The 15,494-nt window shown below is 42.1% G+C and overlaps 1 protein-coding gene across 5 annotated transcripts in view; it reads left to right on the top strand.

Moving 5' to 3' along the window:
- The window catches only part of LOC101053049 (family with sequence similarity 120 member A), a 119,934-nt gene that overhangs the window by 67,408 nt on the left and 37,032 nt on the right, over positions 1–15,494 (top strand). For all 5 annotated transcript variants that reach the window (XM_074395570.1, XM_039474745.2, XM_074395569.1 and 2 more), the window contains exons 8-9: positions 10,627–10,714; positions 12,780–13,007. In XM_074395570.1, coding sequence (XP_074251671.1) covers positions 10,627–10,714; positions 12,780–13,007 — 316 coding nt within the window. The remainder of the gene's footprint in view (positions 1–10,626; positions 10,715–12,779; positions 13,008–15,494) is intronic.

Raw genomic sequence — 15,494 nt, 5'->3', positions numbered from 1 at the left:
AAATGTTTATTCACTGTGTATGCAGAGAAGTATAAAATTAATAAATGTTTATTTGCTGTGTGTGCAATGCTAAGACTAAAATGAAGTAAAGATTTGCAATTGAATATTCAAAGTTTTACACTGATCTCTAGCAAGATAATATATTGAGTACCCATTGAATCAGAATCTCTGGGTTGGGGCCCCCAAATTTGCATTTTAAATAAGCATCTCAGTCAGTCTTTAGCACACTGCAGTTTGAGAACTACTAGATGGTCTTAGCAGCCCTCACACACTGGAATTCTAAGGCATGTGCATTTTGTTGTAAAATTTGACTTATGTCAGCAAGATCGAAGTGTCTGTACAATACAGTTTTCATCTTAGTAAGAAATATTCTTTCTGAACTCTGAAACATAGGTAAGAAGTAAGACAAAAAGCACAAGACGTCAGCCTTATGAGTCCAGCAGTTCAGTGCTAGTGATGGAGATGTGGAAACCAGGTCGAGGTGCTGACCTGGGGACGTGGGTGGTGACCGGGACACGTCTCAGTTGAGGTGCTTGTTCCTCCGGCAGGGAGGGATTGAGAAGAATGCGAGTTGCCCATCTAATTTGGCAAGTTGTCTTTGTTAGGATGAGCTGAACTTGGAGCAAGTAGGACTGCCTGAGCGTGTCCTGTCTTTTCTGTGTATGAATCTCCTACCTGTCTCTAAAGGTTCTGGTCAGGTTTTGGAGCTCTGGGCATCTGGCCTCCCTCTGACCTCTTGCAGTATCGTCTTCATCCTCGATACAGCATCTTTACTGTTTTCTGGAGGTGCGTCTTGTTTCTGCCACTGGAATTTGACCTGCTCAGGGTCTTGTATTTTGCTGGCCTTGTGGTATGAAGTGTCATGAAGAATGCAGGGTACAGCCTATCATCAAAAGATTGGATTCAAGCTGTGTGACTTAGCAGAAACTTCATTTCCTTGAATCTGCTTCCACTTTTATTATAATATATGTGCAGTGCATCTATAAAATGGGAACGAATGGCTTTCAACCCAGGGCAGAGGTTACCGAAGGGCTCACTGCCACCCAGCGATGCATACCCTGTTTATGGCATGGTAGACTTGAGATGAACGAAGGCAGAGGAGACAAGGGTGCTTGTTCCTGAAAGCTTTGGGGTCAGAAACTAGCATTCGACTTGGGGTCAAACCCTTGATTCCAGGAATCTTGCAGGTGCAGGGGAGTGACTTGGATTTTGTGTCCACTGTGCCAAGTAGGGACAGTGTTCATGATTTTCAGCAAGGGTTCTAGTGTGTTGAATTGCTTTTATGTGTAGTGTATAATGGTGCTGCTTAAGCTATGCATAGGAGAACAATGAATTGATATAGTTTGCCAAGGAAGTCCGTACTATTTTACCTTTCGTTTTGAGTTTTATTAGGACCCTGGGACCTATGTTGCTCCTAAGGGAACAGAAATTACTCACTCTCTTAGCCAAGAAATGCCTGGACATTCATTTATTAGTGAACAGGGCAGAGGACAGGAGTGATGACGTCTGTGCCCAGAGCTTGCATTCTGGAGGACAGTATATAAGCATTGAACGAGGAAACCCTGGTGAGTTCGTGAAGAAGACATGCTGAGAGTGAGGAGTGGGGAACTGGGAGCACCAGAGCAGAGGAGTGCTGGAAGACTGGGAGAAAGGAGCAAGCCAGCTGATAGGCTGGGGTGTGAGGACCAGCAGGGCTGGGCCACGCAGAGCTGGATGTATTCCAAGTGCCAGGGGAAACATCTAGAACAAACTTCTTCATCCCGTGGTGTACGGGCCTCATGCAGCTCAGGATAGTGGCCCAACAAAAATTTGTAAACTTTCTTAAAACATTATGAGATTTTTTTTTTTCCAAATTTTTTTAAAGCTAATTAGCTATTGTTAGTGTATTTTGTGTGTGGCCCAAGCCAATTATTCTTCTTCCACTGTGGCCCAAGGATGCCAAAAGATTGGACACCCTTGATCCAGAGGATACTTAGAATGATCCTGGGCTGGAGAGATCCTGGTGTTTCTTTGATGGTGAGGTTACTCCCACCTTGATGCTATTTGCCCTTGGGATGGTCAGTCTCCAGACAGTCAGACCATTCAGCTGGTGGAAACAGTTGAACTCCAGAACTCTGGTCTTAAAATATATTGATGGTATAAAGGATACATATATATATATATGTATTATTTTTTATTTTTTTGAGACAGAATTTTGCTCTCGTTGCACAGGCTGGAGTGCAATGACGTGATCTAGGCTCACTGCAACCTCTGCCTCTTGGGTTCAAACAGTTCTCCTGCCTCAGCCTCCCGAGTAGCTGGGATTATAGTTGCTCACCACCGTGCCTGGCTAATTTTTTATATTTTTAGTAGAGATTGGGTTTCACCATGTTGGCCAGGCTGTTCTTGAACTCCTGACCTCAGGTGATCTACCTGCCTCAGGCTCCCAAAAGTGCTGGGATTACAAGTGTGAGTGACCATGCCTGGCCAGAAATCTTTATAATTTCTAGACCATAAAATAGTGGAGGTGATTGGCCTTGTAGATGCGTAGCAAGACGTGCCCCCACCTGCTACGCGCTCCCTCTTATTGTCCAGCCCTAACTCCTCCTGTCTTCCCTGGTGCACATTTAGTGACACCACAAGTTAGGAATAATGTGGGACACCCTGCAAAATAAACGGCCTAGGGTCCCCAACAATCAATCAGTGGCACTCTTTTAAAGGGTGGTAGTGAGGGGTAATGGGGATTGTTACAGAACAAAAGAGACAACAAAAATAGAAAAAAGCTTCCTATTAATTAAAAAGGTAAGTGATTTTCTAAAATTTTTATTTTTTTTTTTTAGGGACAGGGTCTTACTGTTTCAGCCAGGCTGGAGTGCAGTGGCACCATCATAGCTCACTGCAGCCACAATCTTTTGGGCTCAAATGATCCTCACACATCAGTCTCCTGAGAGTCTGAGACTAAAGGCATGTTCCACCGTGCCCAGCTAACCTGTATTATTTGTAGTTATGGGGTCTAGCTGTATTGCCCAGGCTGGTTTCAAACTTCTGGCCTCAAGCAATCCTCCTACCTCTGCCTTGCAAAGTGGTGGGATTACAGGCATGAGCCACTGTGTGCAGCTGATGACAGCTGTTATAAATGGAAATAGATACAAATGTGCTGGGTGTGGTACTGTAGCCCCTGCTACTCGGGAGGTTGAGGTGGGAGGATCATTTGAGCCCAGGAGGTGAAGGCTGCAATGAGCTATCTATGTTCATACCTGTGAATGGCCAGTGCACTTCGCCTGGGCAATGTGGTGAGATCTCATCTCTTAAAATAAGATATAAGCATGCAATTCACAAAGGAAGCAGCCATCAATAAACATAAAAAGTTGTTCACCGTCACTAACAAAGTCAAAGTTACACAACTTAGAACTAAGATGCCTTTTACAAAAGCCTATAAAATTGTCTAACATTTATCTTTAAAGATAAATTGTGGTGGGAGGTTATGGGTGGAATTATTCTGACTGCCACTTCTGAGCATCAGTGGTTGTTGGTATGACTTGTGGATGTCTGAGAGCTGCATGTGTACTGGTGCTCTTTGTGATTTACTCTGTGCCTGTAGGAAGATGGGTGTGGAGTGTGCTTTGTAGCAACATTGAAGGAACAGATGTGTGTGCCCCCATGCTTTCGTCAGGGTTCATCAAACAGGAACCTCACACTACAAAGAACGTGCTCTCGTAACCCCAAGTTCATGGGGAAGCATCCACACAGATGGCAGCAGATCAGGAAATGCTCTCAGCCAGTCCTCAAGGGCAGTAGGGCGGCGCTCATCTGGGTGCGCTTGGCAGCCCTGATCTTTGTCTCTTCTTTTCATTGTATTTCTTTAATACATTATTCAGCATTTTAGTTTCTTTAGTTGGGTGAGTTGTTCAGTGTCTTTGTACTGTACAGTTCTCCCATACTGTTGGAATGGAAGGTATGGGCTGTGTTACTCTTTTGAAATAGAAGTTTCTCTTTAGAATTTTTGGAAAATCTGTTAGAAGAGGACTTCTTAGAATATGAGAAGACTTCTTGTCACATAGCTGTGCGTGCCTGATGTATTTTTCTAACGAAATTGAAGGTGAACCTGTTGGAAGCTCAGTTCTAAGTTTAATTGGCTACTTTGCAGAGACATTACACTCTCTTTCTAGCATGTCCTTTGGAAGACAATAAGCTGGTGTCTTGTGTGGTGATCAGGACTGGCAGTTATTCTAGGCCTAAAACAGTTTAGCAATAAAATAAGAAAAAGGGGCCATGCACGGTGGCTCATGCTTTAATCCCCGTACTTTGAGAGGCTGAGGCAGGGGGATTCCATGAAGCCAGCCTGAGCAACATAAAATTTAAAAATTAACCTGATATGGTGGCATGCGGCTGTGGGTCCAGCAACGTGGTTGGCTGAGATGGCAGGATCACTTGAGCCTGGGAGTTTGAGGCTGTAGTGAGTCATGATGATACCACGGCAGTCCAGCTGGGCAACAGAGTGAGCCCCTGTCTCTTAAAAATAAAAAAAAAAGGAAAGAAAGAAAAGAAATGAAACGTGTGGCTTTCTAAGTAATGTCTCCTCCACTTCCTTCTGTTAGAACAGCATCATACACTTGCTTTTATTCAGCATACACTTGCTTTTATTCTTGGTTAAAATTTTTAAAATTAAGATGACCTTCTTATCTTTTTCCCTTTCTGGTACCTGTCAGATCTTTGTAATCTTGTTTCAGTTGAATTCAAGAATTACAGTTTAGGGCCGGGCATGGTGGCTCATGCCTGTAACCCCAGCACTTTGGGAGGCCAAGGCGGGTGGATCACAAGGTCAGGAGATCAAGACCATCCTGGCCAACACGGTGAAACCCTGTCTCTACTAAAAATACAAGAAATTAGATGGGCGTGGCAGCCCGGGCCTGTAATCCCAGCTACTTGGGATGCTGAGGTAGGAGAATTGCTTGAACCTGGGAGGCGGAGGTTGCGGTGAGCTGAGGTTGTGCCATTGCACTCCAGCTTGGGTGATAAGAGGGATACTCCATCACAAAAACAAAACAAAACAAAACAAAACAATTACAGTTGGCTGGGCACCGCGGCTCATGCCTGTAATTTTAGCACTTACGGAACCCGAGGTGGGCGAATCACTTGAGAGCAGAGGTTTGCGACCAACATGGTGAAACCCTTTCTCTATCATAAAATACAAAAATTAGCTAGACATGGTGGTATGTGCTTGTACCCGGGAGGTGGAGGTTGTAGTGAGCCAAGATCGTGCCACTGCACTCCATCCTGGGCAACAGAGTGAGATCCTGTTTCCAAAAAACAAACAAACAAAAACAGAAAAAAAAAAAAAATTACAACTGAATCCTTGTGGAGGTGTTTATTTTATGTTATTTTCATAGATTTATTTGGACTTGCAGAATTTGAATCAAATCTGAGGTTGCTGTATTAAAATTTTTAATTCTTCGTTTTATATCTTTTTTCTAATTATCATCTTGATACCAAGTTATATAGAATTCAAACACTGGAAAATACAGTATAGGGAATGCCCCATGATCTTACTTCTAGAGAGGTAATTATATTTGAAAGATTGGTGAATATTCAAGCACCTTATTTTCCTCTGCATCTGCTAAAATAAGATTTTTACAATAACTTTTACAGCTAAATATACTTATTTCAGTATGTATTCTTATTTGTGTATGTAAGTATAAATATGTATATGTACCTAATACCTACTATTTAATAAGATCTGTACATGTCCACTTTATTGGTTTAATGTTTGTGGATAAAATTACTGACATTTTAAAATGGATATGTAAAAATCCTTGTTTAGATGGAAGACTGAATTTTTTTCCACCTTGTGACTTCGTATAAATTTGTTTCATTTGCTTGAGAATTTTTATATGTATCGTGAGAGGAGAGAAGGCCCTATGGAGCAGAACATCTCCACGTTTATTATTTATTTTGACATGTGGTGTTATGGAGGCATCTCTTGCGTAAGTCTTGTGTTCCCCTCCTCTGTTAATTTTTGCCAATGACCTGTACTCCCTGGACCAATCTGGACTGTGAAAGATGAACCGCAGGAAGACAGGCTGCTTGGTGTCAGCATGCTCTGTAAGTAGCATTGACAGCCAGCTGTTGGCAAGAACCAAGATCAGAGTCTCTTGGTTGGTATTTCTAGGTGGTGGTGTGACCTGAAGCTTGTGGAACCTCAGAGCATTCAAATGTGTGTGGCAGGTTTGCTGAGCTGTTTGTGAATTAAGTCAGCTGATGTATAGGCTCAGTGAATGGTAGCTATCACTACTTTTTAAAAATTAACTATTAGTATGCTGGAAAACCAGAACACTGATTTGGTTTTTAATGTGAAAGAGCTAAAGAATTTTATTTGGCTTCCCTTGACCTGGTATCCCATGAAGTATGCACCTGATCTGCCTCTTTTCCTTGAAGATGGTATTGAGTGTTTTTCTTCTCCTTTCAGTCCTTTTCAACTCCATTTCAAAAAAAAACTTCGTGTTTCACAAAGAGAATTTCACTGTGTCCTGCTCCAGGTGACTGAGGTATGCGTAGGTAGGCAGGCTTGGGGCTGAAGGAATGGCTTCACTGTAGCTGTAGCTTTTTCTTTCAGATCGTTATGCTCTTGTTCCAGACAGATAATATGCTTTGTATTTATGTTTTGACTTTTTTTTTCTTTTTTTTTTTGAGACGGAGTTTCGCTCTTGTTACCCAGGCTGGAGTGCAATGGCGCGATCTCGGCTCACCGCAACCTCCGCCTCCTGGGTTCAGGCAATTCTCCTGCCTCAGCCTCCTGAGTAGCTGGGATTACAGGCACGCGCCACCATGCCCAGCTAATTTTTTTGTATTTTTAGTAGAGACGGGGTTTCACCATGTTGACCAGGATGGTCTCGATCTCTTGACCTCATGATCCACCCGCCTCGGCCTCCCAAAGTGCTGGGATTACAGGCTTGAGCCACCGCGCCCGGCTCTCATGTTTTGACTTTTTAACACATGGTGCCATTTCTAATATCTTCTCATAAAAGTGATTCTGAATGTTATGTGTTGACAAAAATTAATTATGATCTATATCATTACGTTGTGTTCTAGTCATCCACTGATCTATGTTGACATTTCATATTGATCTTGTCAAGACAGATGTGTTGACACAGTGAGGTGTCTCTAAACCCTCACTTGTGGGCTGCAAGGGGACAGCTACGTGACCAGTTGGGGCTTCTTACGGCAGCGAGAAGTCCTGACAAGCCTGTGAAAGAAGTTTGAGCTATCATCTGACTGCTGCATGGAAAAATGTTCCTGACCTTTTAAACTCACCCATTGTGTGAAGGAAAAAACCCTGAATGTGTGATGTTATCTTAATTAGGGGCATGAGGAGACTAGACCTATTGGGTGTCTGTCTCTGTGACTCTTGTCACAGCTTCCCTGGTCAGGGCACCCAGATACTGGTGCTTCTGTAGGGAGATAGCACTTGGCAGGGCAAGGCCCTGCGGAAGAACTCTTGAGCATCTGTCTAACCAGGCTGAGGCCTCCTGCTTCCCTGCACCAGCAGGGCCCAGGCCCTCTCTGTTACACTATCAGAGACCCTCCTGGCTGTCTATTCTCAGCCCTGTTGAGTTGAGAAGCAGATAGAAATGAAACATTTATATATGCCAGATAGTTCTGCTGTGAATTTGATCTTTTCTTTTCTACGTTTAATGATTTGTTTTCTTTCATTTTGGTTTTATTTGCCTTTGCTCTTTGTTGACACAGGAGTCAGCTTTTACTTAACGTTCTCTTTCTTTTCTGCTCCATCAATGAAAACCCTCTACCCCTGACAGGCGGAACATGAGTGACATGACATACCCTGGTGTACTTGGTGTAAGCGAACACCAGTGTATTTCCATCCTAGCCTCACCAACTTGCTGAAAGATGTAGAAAATAAGTCATTCAGTGACTAGAACAGTTTGCTATCTTCCCAGGCGATCGTACAGGAGAAGCTCCAAACTTTCCTAGTGAAGTGAGGCCTGGCACACCTCTCTGACAGCCTGTGGATACACCGTCCTGTAGTGCTGGGCTTCCCCAGCTGCTGCGCTGACTTGCCAGAGTCACCCTTTCTGTCGGTTGCATGCTGCACCCTCCCATATGTGTGAAACCGTCTGTAGGCTCAGTTCGTCTCTGCTGTGGTAGCAGGTGCCAATACTTTGAAATAATGCGTCTGGGTTTGAATCCAGCTACTTCATTTGTGACTGTGGGTAGATTCCTACTCTCTGAGCCTGGATTTTATCATTTTATCATTAGAGATTTATAGTGTGGGGGTGGGCATGAGATTGTGAGAGCACCGCAGGCTTCCTGCACAGTGCCCACGTCACTGACTCCACTTCCCTGTAGCTGATGCCTGTCTCAGTGCATCTCAGTGCAGTGTGAGTCAGTGAAGTGTCTGGTTTATGTAAATGGTTCCAAGTGTCAGTTTAAGGTATTATTAGTGGTGTAAAATGAAACAAATATATATAGAAGTATTCTGAAATTTTATCCATCTGTTCTTCAAAGCAAGGCTTTTGTCATATATTCAATTTTTTTTTCAAACTGTAAAGTAATATCCTTATCCTATTGAAATATATTGGCCTTCTCAAAAACTGTTTCTTGTCAAGATGCTTTTCAGGCAGAATTTTAGATTTTACAGTATGATTGTTAGGTTATATGAGCATTCACATTATGACATTTATTTTTAGATTTATAATCTACCTAGAACAACACTAAGGCTTGCAAATGTAGGGTCTGTGTGATCTCAGGTGGCGCTGGCATGGTGCCTCGGCTCTCCAGTTTTAGTAGAGAGGTGCGTCCCCTCCTTGGTTGGCACTTTCCTAACACTCGGCCTCCCCTGCCCCACCATCCTGGGTGTATGATCCTCTAGATCCTTTTATCCTCCAAGAACCCCAGACACTCTAGGGACAGATATGCTGGGTATGGGTGCTTGGGGATCTGCATGCTTAATAAGCATTCCACGTGAGTCTTAAGCTTAACAACACTTTGAGAATGCTTATTGTTCTTTACATCCTGTGGTAGATAAGCAAGGTTTGTGCCAATGTGGCCATGTACTTCTAGACCAGGATTTGGTCATTTATTGCCCCTTGCATCTCCCAGCGTGCTGATGCATCCCTTTCAGCGTGCTCATCTACCTCCTTTCTCCATTGTCTGCTAACATTCCACTGTCAGTGGCTGCTTTCTCAATGGGACAGACCACCACACTCTGGGGATGCCTGAACTAGTTTTTGATGTGTCTGAGCCACTGCTGGGGTTTTCTCTAGTTTTGTTAAATTGCAGGTTGAGATTGGGCATAAGGTAGTGAACTTACACAGAGCAGTGGTTTCTCCAAGCTCTGTGAAGACCTGGGAAGTTGAACAGGGTGGGTGAACTTTTCATGGCATGTGTGCGATGTCCTTGGCTGGAAGGCCCTATCATGTGATGATGGGCTCTTTTTTGCAGCTTTCCTCCCCCCTTTTTAAAAGACAGAACTGAAATGAAGTTGATTGGAAGATAGGAGAATTAGTTGATCTTAAAACCTCGTGCTAGTCATGCGAGTCAGTTATAAAGGCAGGCCAGTTGACCCATGCTGGCATGCCCTGTGGCCAGCACTAGTTTTCAGAAGGTTGTTGGGCATGGAACCTTATATTGGAAGGGTGAGCGCACAGAGCGCCACAACTGTCCCTGCCTCAGGGTCACATTGTGCTTCGTCCTGCTGTCCCTGCTCAAGCCCCTGTACATCCTCTGCTACCTGTGGACAGTGCATTTCACATTTGCCTGAGGACTGTGGTAATCCACTCCTTTTACATTGGCTTATATACTACAAGTGAACAAAGACTTTATGAAATGCTGCTAATTCACAGCACTCATTCTAGTCTGTCTTGTTTCAGGTTTTTAAAGTACTCATTAAATCCGTGACGTTGTTTTCCCAGACTGTTAGGGGCCACAGCACAGCTCTCTCTCGTTCTGGAAGTTGAGCTGCTCTGTCATCTTCTCATCTCTTTTTTCCTTACCTTTTTTTTTTTTCCTCACTACTTCATCAAATAAAGCCGTTCTCCAAATAAGTTCCCATGAACTCCTTGTTCTGTCAACGCACCGAGTTTGTGCCATCTCCCTCTGCCTAGAGTGTATCTTCCCTGCCTCTCAGATTTTCCGGTTTGAGTCACCTCTGGTGTTAGCTCTAATGTCCCCTCCACATGAACAGACTGGAGTGCCCTATGCGATGTATTGTCACCTTACATTTATTTATAAGTTATGTGTAGTGTTCAATGCAGGTAACATTTAAGTCTTCTACTGCCTGATAATTGCCAATTAAATGCTGATCTTTATCTTTATCTTGATCCTCCAAGGCAAGGCTTGCCTTTGTTTTCTCTGCGTCCTCCATGGTGCTAAGCACATCACAGACCATCCCTAAACTGCCTGGTGACTCCTCAGTTAGATGTTGGATAATGTCTTTTCCATAGTATGTGGTTATCACCTACCCTTTTGAAGCAGGAAGAAATATTACTATAATAGAATTATTTCTCGACATCATGTTTATTTTAAAAGTAGTATTATTATGAGTCTGTAGACTTAGCTCAGGCCCTTCTTATAATTGTCAGCCGGTTTGTGAAAGTGATTGGACAGTAATTGTGTTCATTTTATGTTTAGCCATATCAGCGGGAACAAGATTGGCTGGGAGAAGACGGGAAGCCACTCAGAGCCTCAGGCACGAGGAGACCCAGGAGACCAAACAAAGGTAGAAAGTCTATGCCTTTTAGTTTTTGAGTTCTGACTCCTTTTGTATTAGTGATCAATTAGTGAAAAATGATTTCTCTCTCTTTTAATTGGGTCATGTAAACCTTTGTGAAGGGGATAAGAGGGGAAGGGAGAGTTCAGAGCTATACCCAAGCCTGCCAGTCTCTCTGCATGGTGGGCACCTGATGCATTTCCCCATTGTTTACTCTCTGCATCGTCTCGGACAAGGTGCTTAGGAACTTCCTGAACCCACATTTGTTGTCGGTTTTTGTGAAGATTCACTGAGAAAGCACTGGGGATGCTAAATTTCACTTACCCTCTTTTTTTTTTTAAATTTAAATTATTATTATTATTATTATTTTTGTGTGTGTGTGTGACACAGTCTTGCTCTGTCTCCTAGGCTGGAGTGCAATGGCGTGATCTCAGCTCACTGAAACCTCTGTCCCCTGGGTTCAAGCAATTCTCCTTCCTCAGCCTCCCTGGTAGCTGGGATTACAGGCATGCACTACCACGCCCGGCTAATTTTTGTGTTTTTAGTAGAGATGGGGTTTTGCCATGTTGGCCAGGCTAGTCTCGAACTCATGACCTCAAGTGATCTTGGGGAGGCCCTACCTGGGCCTCCCAAAGTGCTGGGATTACAGATATAAGCCACCACGCCCGACCTTCTCACTTTTCTTCTACTTCTGCCTGTTAATAGTGATCTCTAAAAATATCTTTTTAATTTGCAAAGCCACATCTGCCACATGTGCTTACCAAGAAGGAACAGGTTTCCTGCTAGAAGGTTTTGGTGGTTAATATGCAGGGTTGCCTGAATGTCAGACATTTGTCTAAAGAAGTCAAATAACTATTCTGCAAATAAGTAACAAAAATCCTTTGTGGATACCTATTATTTTCAAAGCACCTTCCAAAGCATTTGGAGTTGTTTTACATCCATATTCTTATAGAATGGAGAGTGTAGAAAACACTGGTGAATTATCTATGAGTTATTCTTCTTAAGATGAATTTTGGCACTTCGTGTTTTAAAGGATAAAATTAAGCACTTAGTTATGTACCATTGTAAATAATATACTTTGTTTCAAAACAAAATTTTATATGTCTTTAGGGTGGCATTAAGTCAATCAAGCAGTTCTTATTTCCAACATTCTGATAAAGTTTATCATACCTATAATAATTGCTCTTGGGCAGCTGTTCAGGCGGTTCAGACTGTGCTAAAGTGTCTCCCTTCCGTTCTCATTCCTTAGTTCTGCTGCCCAACAGCAATCCATCACTGTGTTAATAATTTGGGGACCCGCCCCTTTCCTTTGCATGTGTGCACACTCCATGTTTGGGGGTGTAGTTGTTACAGAATGGGGGTTTTTACCTAACCGTGTATCATGTACCTTTTTCTATGTCATTATCCATGGATATCAGACATTGTTTTTAATGGCATTAATCTGTGGCTTAGCAGGTTTTTGGGGGGTTTTGGTTTAATTTTTGCTTGTGTATAATTATTAACTTAAGGCTTTATAATGACTACAGAGAGTGCTTGAGTTTGGGTTTTTGTTTGTTGTTTAAGTACCAGCTGTGGCATAGAGTCAGCCCAGGATTAATTAGAATTCCGTATCTACGTATTAGGGTTGTGTAACTGCGTTCAAACTGCACAGCCTCTCAGAGTGTTAGTTTTCCTGTTTGTGTAGAGATCTTAGGCAAGGATTCGAGAAAAGCAGAAACACAGGAATGGACCACATGGGTGGTGGACAAGTAAGAGCCAAACAAGATAGTGAGGCTCCTGCTTCCCAACATAGAAGACCCGCAGGGGGACACAGAGCAGTGGGAGTAACAGCGCTCTCCCGTGGCACAGGGGTGTTGTTGCTGTGCAGTGTGGGAGGCTGTTGAAGGAAAAGGGACTGGGCCAGGGTGCTCTCTCTTTCCTCTGTCTTTAGGGTGGCACCAAATCCGGTCTCTCCAAGACAGGACTCATCTGTGTCCCCTCCGTGTCTGGCAGGTGAACAGGCACCTAACACATTCCAAGTGAATGAAAACGTGACACGTGCTTGTTTTCCTCCCTTCCGCTCTCTGCACTCTAGGCAGAAGGCTCGTCCACTGCCTCTTCAGGAAGCCAACTAGCCGAAGGCAAGGGAAGCCAGATGGGCACTGTCCAGCCAATCCCGTGCCTCCTGTCGATGCCCACCAGGAATCACATGGACATCACCACACCTCCCCTGCCCCCGGTTGCACCTGAGGTGCTGAGAGTGGCCGAGCATAGGCACAAGAAGGGGCTGATGTACCCCTACATCTTCCATGTCCTGACGAAGGTATTACCAAAGGGGCCCTGGAGTGGCTTCTGTTACTTGGCGAGTGGCCGTTCCTATGGCTGTTCTGCCCTTCTGTCCTTTTCTGAGTCGTTTTTCTATCGTGCTCATCTACTTGAAACAAAGTTCACTTTCCCCTTTCTAAACATTGAATGAAAGATGAATATTTAGAACTGTAAAAACAGTTTTAAAATAACTTGTGAAAAGTCTCACTTTTTTCTTCAGTTGAGTATAAAATATTTTTATACATCTAATGAAATAATGCATCACATTATTTTATGACTTGTAATTTTAATGTTATTTCAGTTTCAGAATTTTCTTACAGCACATTTGTGCTGTAGCATCAGGTTTGCTTCTGATGTCAGATACAATATCTGATTTCTTTATCATTTGTGCTTAGAAAATAATGTCTCCCCCTTTGAATGGCTCATAGTACTTCATGTGTTTTAACTTGTTCATGACCTCATAGAGGGCAGTTTTAATAGTGCTAAGAGCAAAAGATGGAATGCAGGATTTTGTTAACGTGTGCATAGTCAGAAAATGCAACTATCGTTTTACATAGTGTCATAATTTCACTTTATTAGTGTCTTATCAAATGTATGCTTAAGTGTATATATATATATATATATATATATATATATATATATATATATATATAGTGTGGCATCAATTATTTTTTAATCTTGGTGTCTTGAGTGTATCTATGTGTATTTAAATTTCTTCAGTGATTTGTAGTCTTTCTGTTGGCACTTTTAGCCCCACATTTAACAACTTACCTCAGTTACTAGATTGATCCTGCAGAATTGGTTTATTGCTATTATGTATTATTAACCTGTTTTTCTCAATACCTATACCACCATATATAATCAGACTTTTCTGTCTATTCTCTACAACCTATCTGTAGTTTGTAAAATGGAATCAAGAGATGCACTGTTAACTCCTGTTCCCTAATACTCCTGAGGTGGACTTCAATTGTTAATCGACTAATCCAGACATTGCTTACTTTTATTAATCAAAGGACATGGAAAACATTTAGCCAGTACTATTTGCTCAGATCCTTTAATTTATTTTGTAGTTGTAATGCCTCCAAATCTCATCTAAATCTCATATATTATTTGATATGGGTATGCATTTATAGTATCACTTTTCAGATTATGGTTGTAAGGTGAACATTTTATTTTTCAGGTTCAACATAAATTATAAAGGGTAAGTGAAAAGTAATTGTTGTGGGGAAAGCATTTTGCTAAGTTTAAGGAACCAAAGTTTTGGGAAGACTTCTTTCAAAATAACATGTAAAGAAACAACACTGACTCTTCCTGAGGCTGTTTGGAATGTAAGGTCCCCAGGAGCCACCTGTTATGTCCACACTGCTGGATCTGATGCGCGGATAGTTGGCTAGATCTATGTGAGAGCTGCAAGTTGTACTGACATGCTTCCTTATTTCTCATGAATTTCAAGGGCAAATACTGATAAAAAATGACCGTGGTTGAGATGATTGTCTATTCGGATTTTGAAATGCTACTTAATTTTTTTTAGTTTAGCAGGGAAAAGTTTATACAACAATGCATATTATTTCCTGTTAGCTGAATGGCTCTGGTATTAAATTGCCCAGGCTAAGACATTTGCAGTGAGATGCATCTTTATGGTAATAAAGAGAACTCACAAACCGTCATATTATTAAGAAAAATATTCCCTAGATGAGAATGCTAGAACACATGTAGCCACTGGATTAATGAATATGAAAGTACAGAGGGTAAGGGGAAAGATCAGTTTTGAAATTAAATTTACTTGAAAGAACAAATGTTGCAAAGTTATTGTTTAACACATACATATCAGTTAACTTAATAGACATTGAGATCATAAATGCATTTTTATGCCGAGTATAAATAAATAAAATTTATTGTACAATATCTTGAGATGTATCTTGATGCTGTAAGATCCCTGAGAAAGATGACCGCAGCATTTTGGCAGCAATCTCAGCTGCCATAGGCCACAGCCAGCTATTTGTCTCCTGGCAGCACATTCTGAGTCAGTTGTGGTTCTTGCTGCATTGGCCCTGGGACGTGAAAAAGGTGGGGTGCTTTTGTTTTCTGCCCTAGTGGCCATGTATGTCCTTACCTGCAGTGAGACACGCTGGTAAAGAAAATTTGATTGTTATATTTTCAGGATACTCAGTTCTTCAGTTTACATGTAGGTCGTTGAAAATTATCAATTATATTGCATATGACCATCCCGACTCTCCAAATAAAACTTGCAAGTTCTCAGTCTTTTCTATTCTGTTTATTGTCTGATGTTATCTGTCTAGATGGTTTCAAAGACTTTGGAACATCTACATGGTTTTCTTTTGTTCTTGGTTTCGGATTAAACATAAAATAATGTAGATCTTATCTTGATTTTTTTGAGCATATGCTTTGGCCACAGCCTGCTAAATGGACTCTTCCTAAACATCTTGATGCAGGCAGCTTGTTAAGCAGTTGATTTGGAATGGAA

This window comes from Saimiri boliviensis, chromosome 2 (genome assembly GCF_048565385.1).
Source record: "Saimiri boliviensis isolate mSaiBol1 chromosome 2, mSaiBol1.pri, whole genome shotgun sequence".
Taxonomy (NCBI): Eukaryota; Metazoa; Chordata; class Mammalia; order Primates; family Cebidae; genus Saimiri; species Saimiri boliviensis.
Note: the sequence above shows the minus strand (reverse complement) of the source record. Positions and strands in the feature narration are given on the sequence as shown.